General features: G+C 40.4%; 1 protein-coding gene and 1 non-coding gene across 2 annotated transcripts in view; one reads left to right on the plus strand and one right to left on the minus strand.

Annotated features, from left to right (window-relative positions):
• Positions 1–12,463, minus strand: part of LTA4H (leukotriene A4 hydrolase) — a 28,445-nt gene extending 15,982 nt beyond the window's left edge. Inside the window, exons 1-5 of the mRNA XM_068559615.1 lie at positions 12,234–12,463; positions 7,733–7,863; positions 5,834–5,954; positions 3,460–3,528; positions 1,289–1,393 (exon numbers count right to left, since the gene is read on the minus strand). Of these exons, the coding sequence (XP_068415716.1) occupies positions 1,289–1,393; positions 3,460–3,528; positions 5,834–5,954; positions 7,733–7,863; positions 12,234–12,392 (585 nt within the window). The 5' untranslated portion in view covers positions 12,393–12,463. The remainder of the gene's footprint in view (positions 1–1,288; positions 1,394–3,459; positions 3,529–5,833; positions 5,955–7,732; positions 7,864–12,233) is intronic.
• A 447-nt stretch (positions 12,464–12,910) lies between these two features.
• TRNAD-GUC (transfer RNA aspartic acid (anticodon GUC)) lies at positions 12,911–12,982 on the plus strand. The gene has a single exon. It is a non-coding gene; the product is annotated as a tRNA-Asp (tRNA).
• Positions 12,983–14,645: the final 1,663 nt, after the last annotated feature.

Genomic DNA, 14,645 nt, shown 5'->3' on the forward strand with positions numbered 1-14,645 from the left:
TGTTTTAAATTCCTTTTTAAAACCACTCCTTGTATATTTGAGAGACATACAAAATAATCCAGCAACGAGAGAATGCTGAAGGTTTTGGAATCCTAGAAGCTGGGGTAGGGGCAAAATTGTCCACTGTGGCTTAGGTACCTGTTCTGCTAAGGAGGACGAAAGAAAACCATAATTCAAGAAGAGTCATGCACCCCAATGTTCACTGCAGCTCTATTTACAATAGCCAGGACATGGAAGTAACCTAGATGTCCATCGACAGATGAATGGATAAAGAAGATGTGGCACATATATACAACGGAATATTACTCAGCCATAAAAAGGAATGAAATTAAGTTATTTGTAGTGAGGTGGATGGACCTAGAGTTTGTCATACAGAGTGAAGTAAGTCAGAAAGAGAAAAACAAATACCGTATGCTAACACATATAAATGGAATCTGAAAAAAAAAAAAGTGGTCCTGAAGAACCTGGGGGCAAGATGGGAATAAAGACGCAGACCTACTAGAGAATGGACTCGGAGGACACGGGGAGAGGGAAGGGTAAGCTGGGACATAGTGAGAGAGTGGCATGGACATATATACACTACCAAACGTAAAATAGATAGCTAGTGGGAGGCAGCTGCATAGCACAGGGAGATCAGCTCGGTGCTTTGTGACCACCTAGACAGGTGGAATAGGGAGGGTGCGAGGGACGCTCAAGAGAGAGGTGATATGGGGATATATGTATACATACAGCTGATTCACTTTGTTGTACAGTAGAAAGTAACACAACATTGTAAAGCAATTACACTCCAATATAAATATAAAAAAAAATAAAAAGCATCAGTAAACACACACACACACACACACAATTCATTAAAGGTCAAAGATACAAGTCAAACTACCAACTACTTAGGAATTTTTACTTAAAAGGACTGTAACAGAGTGGTTTTTGGTCTAAGACAGTTCTTCCATCTGTAAACACTACACCACCACACGCCCGAGCTCTGGTACCAGGGCAGGTCAAAGTGTAACTTAGAAACAGGAAACCTGCTACTGACTGGGATGTAGGGAAATGGGATCAGGCATGCCCCCTGCCATGCCTCTCCAGCACCCTCCTGCTTCAGTACAACGCTGCGAGCAGAACCAAATATTTTAAAAGCGCAAAAGAAAAAGAAATGAAGAAAACAAAAAGCAGGAGCTGCTTTCTAAATTCTGAAATATTTCAAAAGCCATTTTGCTCTCTGGATGGGTAAAAGCTACTTGTAGTTCACCACCAACTAAAACACAAAATCTAGACCCTAAGATCTTACTTTTTGGCTGAATCTGTATATCTTCCTGCTCGTGTCTTCTGTGTCAGGTGCTTCTCCATCACGAATGGCACTCATAAGTGCAACCAGTTCTTTAGGGACAGACACCTAATTGAGAAGGAAAAGATATAAATAAAGATATAAATGAAAAGTTCTATGTAAAATAACCTTTCCCCCTGCTTTTTGACTATCGATACAATAGACTATGAACCCAGTACATTCCTCTGTATCACTTTTATAAAGAGAATTAGCAATATGTAAAGCTGGCTTCTTTAAAAATGATGGTGACATATCTACCTGTCCATTCATCCATCCATATTAAGAGCATTTGGTAGAAACTAGGTTAAAATCCCAGCTCCGCCACTTACTAACTTCATGCACTTGGGCAAATAACTTCCCTGAGCCTCAGTTTCCCCCATCAAATGAGGGTAATAACTTCATAGGATTGTTGCAAGGAATAAATAATATAAATGAAGAGTTCAGCACCATGCCTGGCAATGGCAGCCACCAGCCCTGCTCCCCTCCACACCCTCAGAAGAGATTCAAAAGGATGTTATACTCACTTTAGATCAGAGAATACAATTCTGAAAAATTTAATATTTAACACATAAACTTGGAGTTACAAATTCTACTTTTTAAGGGTCATGAGTGTGAGAAACTTTTAAACTTATTGCTGAGAAATGTGAAATAATTTTCTCTGGAAGTTTGTATGGAAAAGATCCTTACGGGGCAAACTGTATGGTCACTTAAGTGTGTACCCTATCTCCATGATTCTGCAAGTCTTACCTCTAATGAATGCCAGAATAAAGGACCATCACCTGAGTATTAATGATCTAGCAAACATCCATTCCAACAATGCTAGGCTTTCATGTTCCCTGCATGGCCCAGTCCTCAAGGCTATTACTGAGGCAGGCACAGAATCAGGACCTCCGGAATCAGTACTGCAACAACCACAGATCCTAGAGCTAAAAACTATTCAGGAAATACCTTGGTTCTGCTTCCTCCCTTCATTTAGGCAGTGATAGGTTATACAGATGACACAACTGAGGTTGTGAGGTCATAAGACTTGCCCAAGGTCATGCAGTTATTAAGTGGTGGAGAAGAGTCCAGGAATTCTTTTCTTTTAAATTTTTTTTAAACATCTTTATTGCCGTATAATTGCTTTACAATGGTGTGTTAGTTTCTGCTTTAGAACAAAGTGAATCAGCTATACGTATACATATATCCCCATATCCCCTCCCTCTTGCGTCTCCCTCCCACCCTCCCTATCCCACCCCTCTAGGTGGTCACAAAGCACCGGAGTCCAGGGATTCTTGGCCTCCAAGTAAAGTTTTCTGCAGCACTATGCTAGGGGTGGTTTGGTTGTGGAACGATGTGGGAATCAAGAAGGCCCCATAAATACAGGTTGATCCTCAATTCTATTTGCCTGGTCTAAGTAAGTCTAGCCTCTTGGATAGTATTTATTTATTAATTATAGTCTACTTTTTCCTAAAAGGATTAGCAGTACCTACAACAAGAATAAGTTGGAAATGTATACAGATAAGTCTGCAATATATGCCCATTAGGATACCTAGATAGATATTTTTACATGGCTGTAAAGTGCATTTATAGAAACTTTAATCCTACAAATGTCAATTTTTTTAAGTTAAAAAGAGTTGCTCCCAAATTCTTGTTTTTAGGTCCAGAATTCTGAATTCCTTTTAAAATCAGAATGATTTATTTTATTTCATTTCATTTTTTGGCTGCGCCATGCAGCATGTGGGATCTCAGTTCCCCGACCAGGGATCAAACCTGCACCCCCGGCTGTGGAGTCCTAACCATTGGACCGCCAGCGAAGTCTCTGATACCCCTTTTTTTTATACTTATGTTTGAAACTGCCTTTAAAACAGAGATTCAAAATGGGATCCATAGCCTTTTTCTAACATATTTCAGGTAGAATTTAATTAAGTAAAGTATTTCTAGCTATACAAATTCAATTCTTATCTCTGCTTATCATTTATACCACATTTACTTATATGGATCATTTTGGAAAGATATCCCGTGTTCATGGATTGGAAGAATTCATATTGTTAAAATGTCCGTACTACCCAAAGAAATCCACAGATTTAATGTAATCCCTATTAAAATAATTGTATGGATCATTTAATTCAGTGAATAATTTCAGTGATGTTTACCTCTGCACTGTAGGTTAATTTCACAGAAGGAGTGTCCTGGCAAGGAAGAATCGCTCTACAATGGATTGCCTGGGAGAGGGAGGAAAAAAAAGAAACGGCTATTTCCCTGTCTCATAAATCAAGTCATTAAGAAATCATTACAATTGCAGCATTGTTCTTAGACACATTCTTTTTAAAGATAAAAGTGTCTCACATTTCTTCAGCTCTTTTAACGTAGCAAAAGTAGATCTGTGGATTAAAAAAATCTGGTTTTCCCTTTTAAAGTAATGGTCAACCTTCACATTTCAGCTGACGCATGAAGCAATGTTAAGCAGTGATTCCTGAGTAATAGTAGTGCCCAGTGAGAAGCTGTTAGGAACCCTGACAAAAAAGGGCTCTTTGGTGAAGTAAATTCGAGAACCATGGCATATTGCATGCCTGGGAGAGTCACTCGGAACATTAGCCTCCTGAAGGCTCTGAAAAGACCGATAATAAAGAAAGCTGTTTGAATTCTCATACTTATTTCAACACGAAACCCATTTTCCTCTGGTTAATTATTAACATCTAATGGAGCGCCAGTGTTCTAAGGAACACTGATTGGGAACGTTGTTAGAGTCTTGACCTTTTGATCTTACAGCAAACTTTGAAAGTAAACACTAGGAAGACAAGGAAGGAGAAAGAAAAGTCTCTTTCAATACCATCTAGACATATTCATTCACATAATATGTAGAGTGTTTCTTTGCTTCCGTATCAATCTGTCATAAAGATCAGTTCCATTAAGAAGAATGACCAGAGTACCTATGATTTTATACCCTGGCCTGTTTACAGATAAGTCTGCATCTATTGCTGGTGAGCAAAGGAATCCCAGCCTCACTGAGATGGTCTACTGAGCTTAAAGGAACCCTGAACTAACATCTCTCTCTGAAGTTGTTATAAATCCCAGACCGACTTCATGCCTCTGCAAACTTCCTTCTATCCTCCAAACTCCAGCCCTTTTCACTTCAAATCTAATAGATTCTCCATAGATAGGAAATCCCAAACGACCTCTAGATGGATTAAGTAGAACTAGAAGAACCACCTGGTTCTCTCTCCCAAAATAAGGTTCCAAGACCATGCCTTTAGGGTTCCTTAAAGTCCCTGGTTATGTGGCTCAGCAATGCCAGGGGTGGGGTTTATATGTATTTCACTGGATAAGACCAAACCCAGAAAAATATGCATAGAGAATAGCCGTAAGCAAACTCATCAAACAAAATCATGTGTACCTGCTTCCTATCAACTATAATAATTTCTTAATTTAACTGAAATCTCTTTCCTCTATTTCAAAAACTGTGTCCAACAAGAAATGGAATAGTATGTTGAAAATTCACATTCTCCTGACTCACAAATCTTGCATTTCTTGCCAACGGACATTCCATATGAATTACTGATGAAAATCAGATAAGAGACAGAGAGTACATAATTGGTACATTCTTGCCTAGGACATGATATCTCTTCCAGATTAGTGAACTATGGGTTTCTTAGAAAAAAAAAAAAATTCAATTGGCAATAGAAAGTAAACACGTCTATACAGGTGTCAACATTGCTTCCTTTTTGATAGACTTGTTTTCAAATGTGAGCCTACCATAGTATCTATCACAGAGGAATATTAAAAGGATTAAATACGTGAAGTACCTTACACAGTGCTTGGAAATATAGTCAATGTTTAATGAAGCGAGTTCCTTTAATTGTAAACTATTTGATTACTAAAAGAATTAGTCTTTTTTTTTCAGAAGAAAGTTTGATACTTATTATCTTTGTGACAGATTGTCTCTAATTATGTGGTTCTTTATTCTTAGTTGTTACACAGAAAACAGATGTAGTCTAAACCATATCATTTTAAAGGTACATTCAATATATTTACATAATATGTACACTTGTAAATGTATAAGAAAAATCTGGAAAGGCAACACGCCAACTCAGTGGTTACCTCTGGGCAATGGTGTCTGGAGAGGAATGGGAAATCTGATCTTTCCCTTTCCCCTTCTTTATTGTTAGCAATTTTCATAACCGGTACCTATTTGTTTAACAGTGTTTTCCTTTCATTTTATGACCATTTATTGAGTTCCCACTCTATGCCAAGTTCTATGCTAGGTGCTGAGGATGTGAATATAAATATGACCTAGATAGTCCAATCTAGGTAGACATGTTTTCAAATTTGAAGGAAGTTTCTTTTTAAATGTAATATATGAATGTGTCAATAACGACAGGTATAAATGAAAATGTATGTAGTTTTAATAATATAAGATAAAATAAAGTACTATCTTAGGTAAGACCCAGGTATCCATAAGACCACTGTCCACTTTGCTTCATTCAACTGCATGAGCTGGGGATAATAAATCATTCCAAGTCTTTTTACCTGGCACTGACTAAAGAGATAGGGGTGTTCCTTCCCAGAAGTTTGTTCAGGAGTGAGCCACTGAAGAGCAGAAGATTTTGGAGATGTCTCAAAAGAAATTTCTATAACAATTTCTTGATTTCTGAATGAAAGGAACAAATACATTAGTAGAGTACAATTCAATTTAACTAAAATCTGAATTCATAATACATAAATAACACAAATAATATAAATAATATTTTACGAAGTCTCATCACTGATTTTTTTTTTTAAGATATATTTTCCCTTAACTTTTTTTAAAAAAATTAATTAATTAATTTATTTTTGGCTGTGTTGGGTCTTACTTTCTGTGCGAGGGCTTTCTCTAGTTGTTGCGAGTGGGGACCACTCTTCATCGTGGTGCGTGGGCCTCTCACTGTCGCGGCCTCTCTTGTTGCGGAGCACAGGCTCCAGACGAACAGGCTCAGTAGTTGTGGCTCACAGGCCCAGTTGCTCCACAGCATGTGGGATCCTCCCAGACCAGGGCTCGAACCCGTGTGCCCTGCATTGGCAGGCAGACTCTCAACCACTGCACCACCAGGGAAGCCCCTCATCACTGCTTGAGAGTAAGTTTTAGGAATGTTTGCCTCACATGTTCCTACCTGAATGCCAGCCTGTGGGTTCTTTTCTCTACATGGTAACTGCTTATGAAGATGTAACAGGAACTAATATTAGTTGAATACCCCAACTTTTTTTCTGTGATATCATGTAATCTTTTATAGTGGTGGGAAGGTAGAAGAAATAATTTTGGAACTTCAACTACCACCGTGGTGGGTGCCAGAGCATAACATAGGGCAGTGCTAGTCTGCAAACTGTTACTGGACAAGTTAAGTCAAGAACTTGAGAATAAATTCTTATGTCTGTTGAACCTATAATAAAATATATGTGTTTGTATTTAATCTCTTCTTCCTAGGAATTCATTTTTACTGCATTTCACAAAAGTATCAGCCTGTGGCGGAGTGGAACTAACAAAAACTGGTCCTTCACCCCAGATAGATTGAGCAGTACTGTTAACAAGGAAACAGCAAGAGCCCTGGAGACCAGCGGCTGTGCCTGTGCTTGAACCTACCACTAACTGGTGCTGTGAATTTGGACAAATTATTCAACCTCCCTATGCGGTAGGTGCTTCATCTGTACAATATGGTTAATGATAGATCTCACAAATTATGTGTGAGAGTTTCTTTCTTTTTCTTAAATGGGAAGAGAAGGCATGAAAACACTGACCGCTGAAAGGTGGGGTAGATTGACCTTGTTCTAGGCCAACGGTTTTCCACCCTTTTTTCCCTCCCCAGTATATCTAGGAGTGGGATATACTCCCAATATGACAGTTCTGGCTACCGCTTTCTTAAATAAGTTACCTTCTCTCTCTGAGGTTCCCTTTCCTCGTCTATAAAATGCAGATCATACCACAAAGGGTTACTATAAGGATTAGATGAAAGAATACATCTCCAGCACTTTTTAAGTACATAGAAATGGTTCTATGTTTGCCACTGTTGTTATTCCATTAATAAAAGTGGCTGGCCTCTGGGGAGAAGGTGAAAAATGTGCAGCTTGTAAAGCTTCCCAGGTGATCCTGAAACGCCTCCTTAAGGTGGCATGCTCCCACCATCACTCTAGGTATTACTAAAATGATGAGTAAAGAAGTTAACAGTTATCAAAAGTCCTATTCTGGAGTACCTTATACAATGAACTTCTTTAATATCTTAAGAACATGTAATTTTCACTATAAGCTTCAATCGGAACAGCAGATTGGTAGGAGTAGTGTATCAGTTACTACACACACACAAACTAAAAATAGGAAATGAAAAAAATATCTAAATTACATAAAAATATATATCCCCCTTACTTAGCTATAAAAGAGAAAGATGAGAACATTCGTACTTGCACAGAGCAATAGGAAGAGAGATTTCCACTGGTGATCCTTTGTAACTTTGTCTTTCTCCAAGAGCGTATTTGACCTCTTGTCCATTGATGACCACTTTTTCTATTGTAAGGTCCTTTGTATCCAGAATCTAGAATTAAATTAATATTTTTATATGATAAGAATATAGTTTTAGGCACCAGAGAAAACTAATATAGCATATAGGCTAACTACAATGACTACAGAGTAGAACTAGTTGCTTAGGGAGAGTAAGATAGTGAAAGACAGGAATTAACGGAGTTGAAAGTTAGCATAGGTCCCAATTCATGGGACTTTAAACTTCCTGAAATTTTTGGGGGGCTCTAAGATTTGCATATATATTGTTAGGTAATTCTGGGACAGTCACACAAATTTCCAGCTTTAAGTAAAAGTCAGATCTAAATTAAAATGCCTTTGCTTCTGTCTCCTAAAACTTAACTTCTCTACTAGGAAAAAATCCATCTATAACTTGTTTCTTTCATCATGACTCCTCAATATATCTTACCATATATTTCTACCTAGAATTCATATAGTCCTACTGTTCTGTACTACTTTCATATATCCCCAAATTAAAACAAACCTTGGCACCTGTTAGGCAAATAAGTAGACTGTACCTCACTGCTGTTGTGTATCTAGAAAAAGCCCAACCTGGTATGGCAACTCTAACCAAATGACCCTATAGAGGAGTGGGAGAGCATATCTACTTGCTATGGCCGATTAAAGACAACTGTTCTGGGCAGGAAGGGAGGGTCAGCAAGTGTCTGAGGATTTTCCATCCCAATAATCCTCTATCTGAGCCCTAGAAACCATACCCTTTCATTATCTCTCAACTACTTTTCTAGAATCTTCAATCTTTCTACGCCACAAGACTGTTTCCAATCAACCTAAACCAGCCTTCCATATTATTTTTAAAACTTCACTCAATCCTTCTGTCCACTCTGATAATTATTCTATTTTTCTCCTTCCTTTCTTAATCTTCAAGGGCAATCTATGGCTGTTATTTCCATTTCCTCATCAATCTCTCCTCCCTTCCCCCTCTTCAATCTGGCTTCTAGCTCCTCTGCCACAGAAAGGGCAGTCCTCCTGAACAACAGGTCTTTTCTGTTCAGTAACCTTGACCTCTGCCGCTCATAGCCCTAATGGACCGCAGCATCTGTTTGAAGCCCTCTCCTTGGCTGCTTTGACTTTACACATCAATGGTTCTCCTCCTTGTCTAATGGTTTTTTCCTCCCCCTCCTTTCTAACTCCTAAATATGGATATGTCCCTATGTGCTAGCCTTGGCCTTTTGGTTTTCTTACCGTATTCTTCATTCCCTAGTTCTCGCTCATGCCCACATCTTCACCTAGAACCTCTGTGCAGATGACTACCCGTCTATTTCATAGCTTCACCCCCTGCCCAGGACTTCAGCAGATATCTCTAACTGCCTGCTTGACATTTCCATGGGAAATGTCATCTCATATTCAATAGGCTTCTAAAAATTCTAAAAACAAAGCCACCACTGTGTCCCCTAAGTTTGCTCTCTCTGCTTATTTCTCTATTTCGTTGATGAAACTCCTCAACTTACCTAAGGTTTGAAACATTCAACTAATCCACAACTGATCCCACTTCCCAATCTCCCACAGCCAGTTAACAAGTTTTTCTTTTACACTGTCCTCATACTTTTTCTTTTCTTCTACCACCACCCTAGGTCAGGCCCTGAACTAGAACTGCTCACTAACCTTCCTACCTCTGGCATCTTTCCCTTGAAATCTGGCCTGGAATAGCATAAGGAGTTAGACTGCCAAGAAACAGCCACTTTCCAGTCACCTTTCTTTTGTATCAGTTAACTACGGTGATAAACTCAGGAAATTTTAACAATTTTATTCTTACCTCTCTAGAGTCAACAATTTTTGGTTGGGAAGAGATTTCCATCCTGGTTGTATTATTCTTTCCCTTTCTTTTTCTTTTTTTAAGAGCAGCCAAATTTGTTATGAGTATCACCTGTTTCCCTCCCAATGGGCAATTATTTCTTTTGGGGTACTCTCTTTTTTTTGGGTCCCTCAACTGTTGCCCTTACTCTGAATTAGACTGATATATCTTCCTGCATTTGCATATTCAGAAACATTAGATTTTATAGCTTAAGAATAAGTTACTCCTTTGTTATATTCTGGCACCTATTTCTGAGTATCTGATTTGTTGTAAAAACTTGATTGGAGTATCTTATGTATATAAACTACTTACGTTTATACTACTCATAACCATAAGGGTGAATTATTTGGGTCATTTCCCAGTGGAACACATTCTATTTTCTGTATTTCCTAAACTTTTCAAATCTGTTCTGAATCAGAAGACTACTATACCTATTTTTTGTGAAACCATTTTCGTATCCTCTGTGTTTGTTATAGCAGTTGGCCCGACCCTCTCCAGTAGCACTTACTGTACCACATTATAGTGATTTATTTCTCCATTAGACTGAGGGTTCTTAAAAAGAAAAAGTTACTTAGGCTTGCATTCCCAGGGTTTAACACAGTGCCGGAGAAACAGCAGGTGCCAAGTAATGCATGAAACAAGTCCTGGACCAAGAGAAAATAGAAAATGCAATGTTTAAGCTGTGTATCTCAAGTCCTGACCTCAGCCATCACTCCCAAATTACTTAAGAAATTTCCCTTCAAATTTCACTGATAAATGTTATTAAGCAATTGATCAAAAATAGTAATAAGAAAGAAAAACAAAGGAAACTGGATAGTTGACAATTTAGAATTAGTCATTTAAAAATCTTCTCTTGAGATTTGGGGAATGCAAAAACAGGCAGGTTTTTAGACTGGGACATTGAAGGGACATTCTTTTCAAAATTTAAGCACCCTGACTCTTGCTTACTCATGGAACAGAGGTAAACGTTTTATTTTCATAAATAAGTGAGAGTGCAAGGTCATATTAAGCAGTGATAAACTATCAAAATTCACTTTCTTTTAATAAAAAGAGAGATTGCATTGAAACAGGACTTAAGTTCAGCTGATCCTGCCTGGGCAAAGCTGTCTGCAATAAACGATAGCCTGGCACTTGAAGCAGACCAAAGTACAACCTATAGGGAAATAGTTATCATCTTGCTTATAATGCTTTAATTATTTATTTTCCTTATAGTACTTGGGGTGACTGCAAATCAATACATAGAGGAGTCGACCTATTTTTCAAATCATAATTAGTCTAGCAAATTGCTAAATCACAAAGTAAGAAAGTTACATGCTATATTAGTTCATATTAATGAACTCAAAATACAGGCCTATTACTCAAGCAGGAAAAAATCATGAAAACAACCAACTCTTATCTAAACTTATTATGCCCAATTAACTGACCCTATTCATTTCCCTCCATCAAGTCTACAAAATACGTTATCTGATTGCTTATTGCTGGGCTTTGGTAGCTATCGCCACACTACTCTATGCAAATACATTGTGGCTGGCCTTTTCTTGTTCCTCTTATTTCTAAAATGCTTATCTATGAAATTCTTCAGGTGAAAGGTACAATCCAAATACTATCAGACAATTTGAGTAAGAACACTGAAAACAGGTTATGTTGTACAGATAAAATAATTTAATAACATTCCACAAATCTAAACAAGTTTTTCATCATTCAAGTGGCTAGAGAGCTTGTAGAAGTCATTTTCTAAAAAGCGCAATATTATTTGCTTCTGGGAGCCAACTATTAACAAATTGTATTGAGCCATCCTTAGAAAGCTTGAAGAGCTTAAATTATTAGAAGAGAAGAGTGATAAGAATCAAAGGTAGGAAGGACCATGAACCCGGAGAGAGCTGCATCTGGAGTTAGAAAGTAGAGACTGCAAGGATCAAAGCAGGGCTGGGAATTCTCTAGGGGGGTTGAGAACTGGCAGGGAGACGGTGATCGGTCGTATCCGGCAGACCTGCGGGTTGAAATAAAGGGGCCTGGGAGGGAAAGGTGGGACTGAGAATCGGCAGGATACAGGGCCTGAGACTTAGCTGAGACTGTGGACTGAGGAAGGTGCACTGGGGACTGAAAGAATTCTGGGGCCTGAGGAGGGAGTTCTGGGCTGCAGGCCGAGGATAGGGGGAGACCGCAGGGGGCATTAGCGCTGGGAGCTAGGATTAGCGGGGGAAGAGGGATTCGTGCTTAAATGAAACTTGAGCGCTGGGTGAGAAGCGGGGCGTGGAATGGGCCCTGGGATGTGTCCAGGGACTGGGAAGGAGGCTTTGGGGGAAGGGGTGGAGGAGAAGGCAGGTATACGTAGTGGGTGAGGAAGGACTGCAGAGACTCAAGTTGGGTTGGGAGGGATCGATATGGGGTGCGTGGGGGCTGAAGGGGACGCTGAGAAATGAGTGTGGGCTGAAGAGGAGGTGCAGAACACGGGTTGCGGGCTGCGGAGGAGCACCGAGGGATGCGCAAAGCAGGCGGGGGTGTGGGACCGGGAAGGGGCCGAAGCGGGGTGAGAGACGAGAGGCGGGCACTGGGAGCCTGTCCCACCGTACCAGGCTGCGCAGATTGTCCTCCTGGGACTGGACGGTGAGTGCGGCGGTCCCGGTCAGTACCCGGCGAGTAAAGTCGACGCTGCAGCGCAGGTGCAGGTGCTTGGTCCGGCAGACGGACACCGGGGAGGCCAAGGAGCACGCATCCACTACCTCGGGCATGGCTGTGCGGGGTCCCGCTGCACGCGATCAGCACCCCAACACTCAGCTGCCAGACTGACTACTCGACTGAGAGCAAGAGAAGGCGGGAGGGAGGTAAAGCAGAGGAGGAGGAGTTCGCGGCGCCCGCCGGGAAAGGAAGTTCCTTAAAGTCGGAGGAGAGTGCGGTACGGCAGGGATGGAACTACAAGTCCCTTGGTGCAGCGCGACAAGGCGTGCGCTTTGCTCTCTGGGAGTGTGTTTGCTGAGGGGTGCAGAGGTGGGTTGATATTGCTCCCGAAGGGGGAGGAAGAGGAGGAGGAGGAAAAGGAAGGGAGTAGAAGTTAGAGGAAGGGTAAGCCGATGGAAATAAGTGCGGCGGGGAGATCAAACTGAACGCTTGCATTTTAGTTCCATTCAACTTCGATGGAAGTTGCAATAGCAGTAGAAGAATGTCAGGCCTACTAGTGGCTGCAAATGGTAAGGGAGGGGCGGGGTAAAAAGGGATAAGAGGCCTCCCGGAAAACCAACCTCCGTACAGTTCCTCGTTAGTATAGTGGTGAGTATCCCCGCCTGTCACGCGGGAGACCGGGGTTCGATTCCCCGACGGGGAGACATGAGAGTGTTTTCCGTTTTTATTTTTTTTTTCGCTAATAAAACGAAAATGTTCATACAAACATTTCAAAAGCAATTGTGAAAGAAAGAGTCAACGTCAAGATTTATATTTTAAAGCTGTTTTGTTACTGCTTTCCACGTTGGCAACCCAGTACAAATGAGCTCAGTTCTGTCAGTTCAACAAGTATTTATTTAGTGCTCATTATGTACATTTCCAGGCCCTGGAGATCTAAAATGGAAACAAGCCACATTCCCACCTTAGAAACTTAGAAGGATTACCTCAGTATGCCGTAATGAGAGAATTCTATGATATGAGTGTGCAGTGGCCGCAAGGGGAGTGCAGAGCTGGGACATCCTGGAAGTGAGGAAGGGTTGAAGGACGACTTGCCTAAAAAATGGAACCTCAGAGTTGAAACTGGCAAAATTGGAAAAGGACGCGTGTCAAAGGACCTTAAACCGCTGGACCTTTAATCTTGAATGCATGAATGGGGGACTCATTGAAGAATTTTAAGCAGGGGAGTGACATGGTCAGATTCATGTTATCAAACGAACACTGGTAGTGTTCAGAGAATGGGTATGAGGTATCAAAACCAGAGTCAGGAGAGTTGGGAAACCACTGTTAAAATAGTCCAGGAAGAAGATGCTGGGGGCCTGACATAAGTCATATGTAATATGTAATAAGTACGGATAGAGAGGAAGGAATACGTAAGAGATAAGTGGTTTCACATTAAGAAGGAGCCTAAGATGATTTCTCAGATTCTTGGCTTCAGTGGCTGGATAATCATTAAACAAAGGAAGAGACTACGTGAAGAGGACAGATTTAGGTGGGAAAGCTCTAAGTTTAATTTGGGACAAATGGAGTTTGAGAATGTATGGGAGTCAGAGTGGAGATCTCCTTGAGACGCTTGGGTATTTAAGTCAGTAGCTCTGGGGAAGTTTCAGGTAGATATGAGAGTATCACATAATGTGGTGGGTGAAACTATGACAGTGGGTAAACTCAGCCCAAGGACAGTGTGTAAAAAGAGCAGTGAAAACAGGTGGGAAGCTGGGAGAACACCAGAATTTAAGAAAAAAAGGCTAGAGGATGGGAAAAATCCTTTCACAATGTATACGTATACCAAGTCACCACGACGAGCACTTTAAATATCTTAACATTTTATTTGTCAGTTATACTGCAATAAAGCTGAAATTTTATTTAAACGGGGGGTGGGTGGTGCTAGAGTAAGAGGAACTCATGAAATAAACTAGAAAGAGCCAAGCAGCAATGTCAAATACAGCCTAGAGGGCCATTACAATAAGAAGTAAAAAGTCTTCCTTGGATTTGGCAGTGGGATGGAGGTGGGAAGATGGTGGTTTTGTTGACTTTTGTGGTTTAGTTGAAGGTGGGCGCCACAGAACAGTGACTGAGCAATAAAAGAGCAGAGAGGAAATAGGGCAGAGGCTGTTCTCTCAAGACGTGTGGCCAGTGTGAGAAGGGAAGAAAAAAAGAGGAATAGGGAGGAGTATGGTGCTGAGAAAGCATTTTTTATGTTTTTAGGGAGAGGGAAACTAACATGTTTAGAGGTGAAAGGATTTCTAGAGAAGATGAGTTGAGCAGTTGGAAAGTGCTGCATCACTCCATTCTGTATCGAAGTGATCTAACAATTAAATTTGATCCCAGCA

The sequence above is a fragment of the Eschrichtius robustus genome, chromosome 13 (assembly GCF_028021215.1).
Source record: "Eschrichtius robustus isolate mEscRob2 chromosome 13, mEscRob2.pri, whole genome shotgun sequence".
NCBI classification, from domain to species: domain Eukaryota; kingdom Metazoa; phylum Chordata; class Mammalia; order Artiodactyla; family Eschrichtiidae; genus Eschrichtius; species Eschrichtius robustus.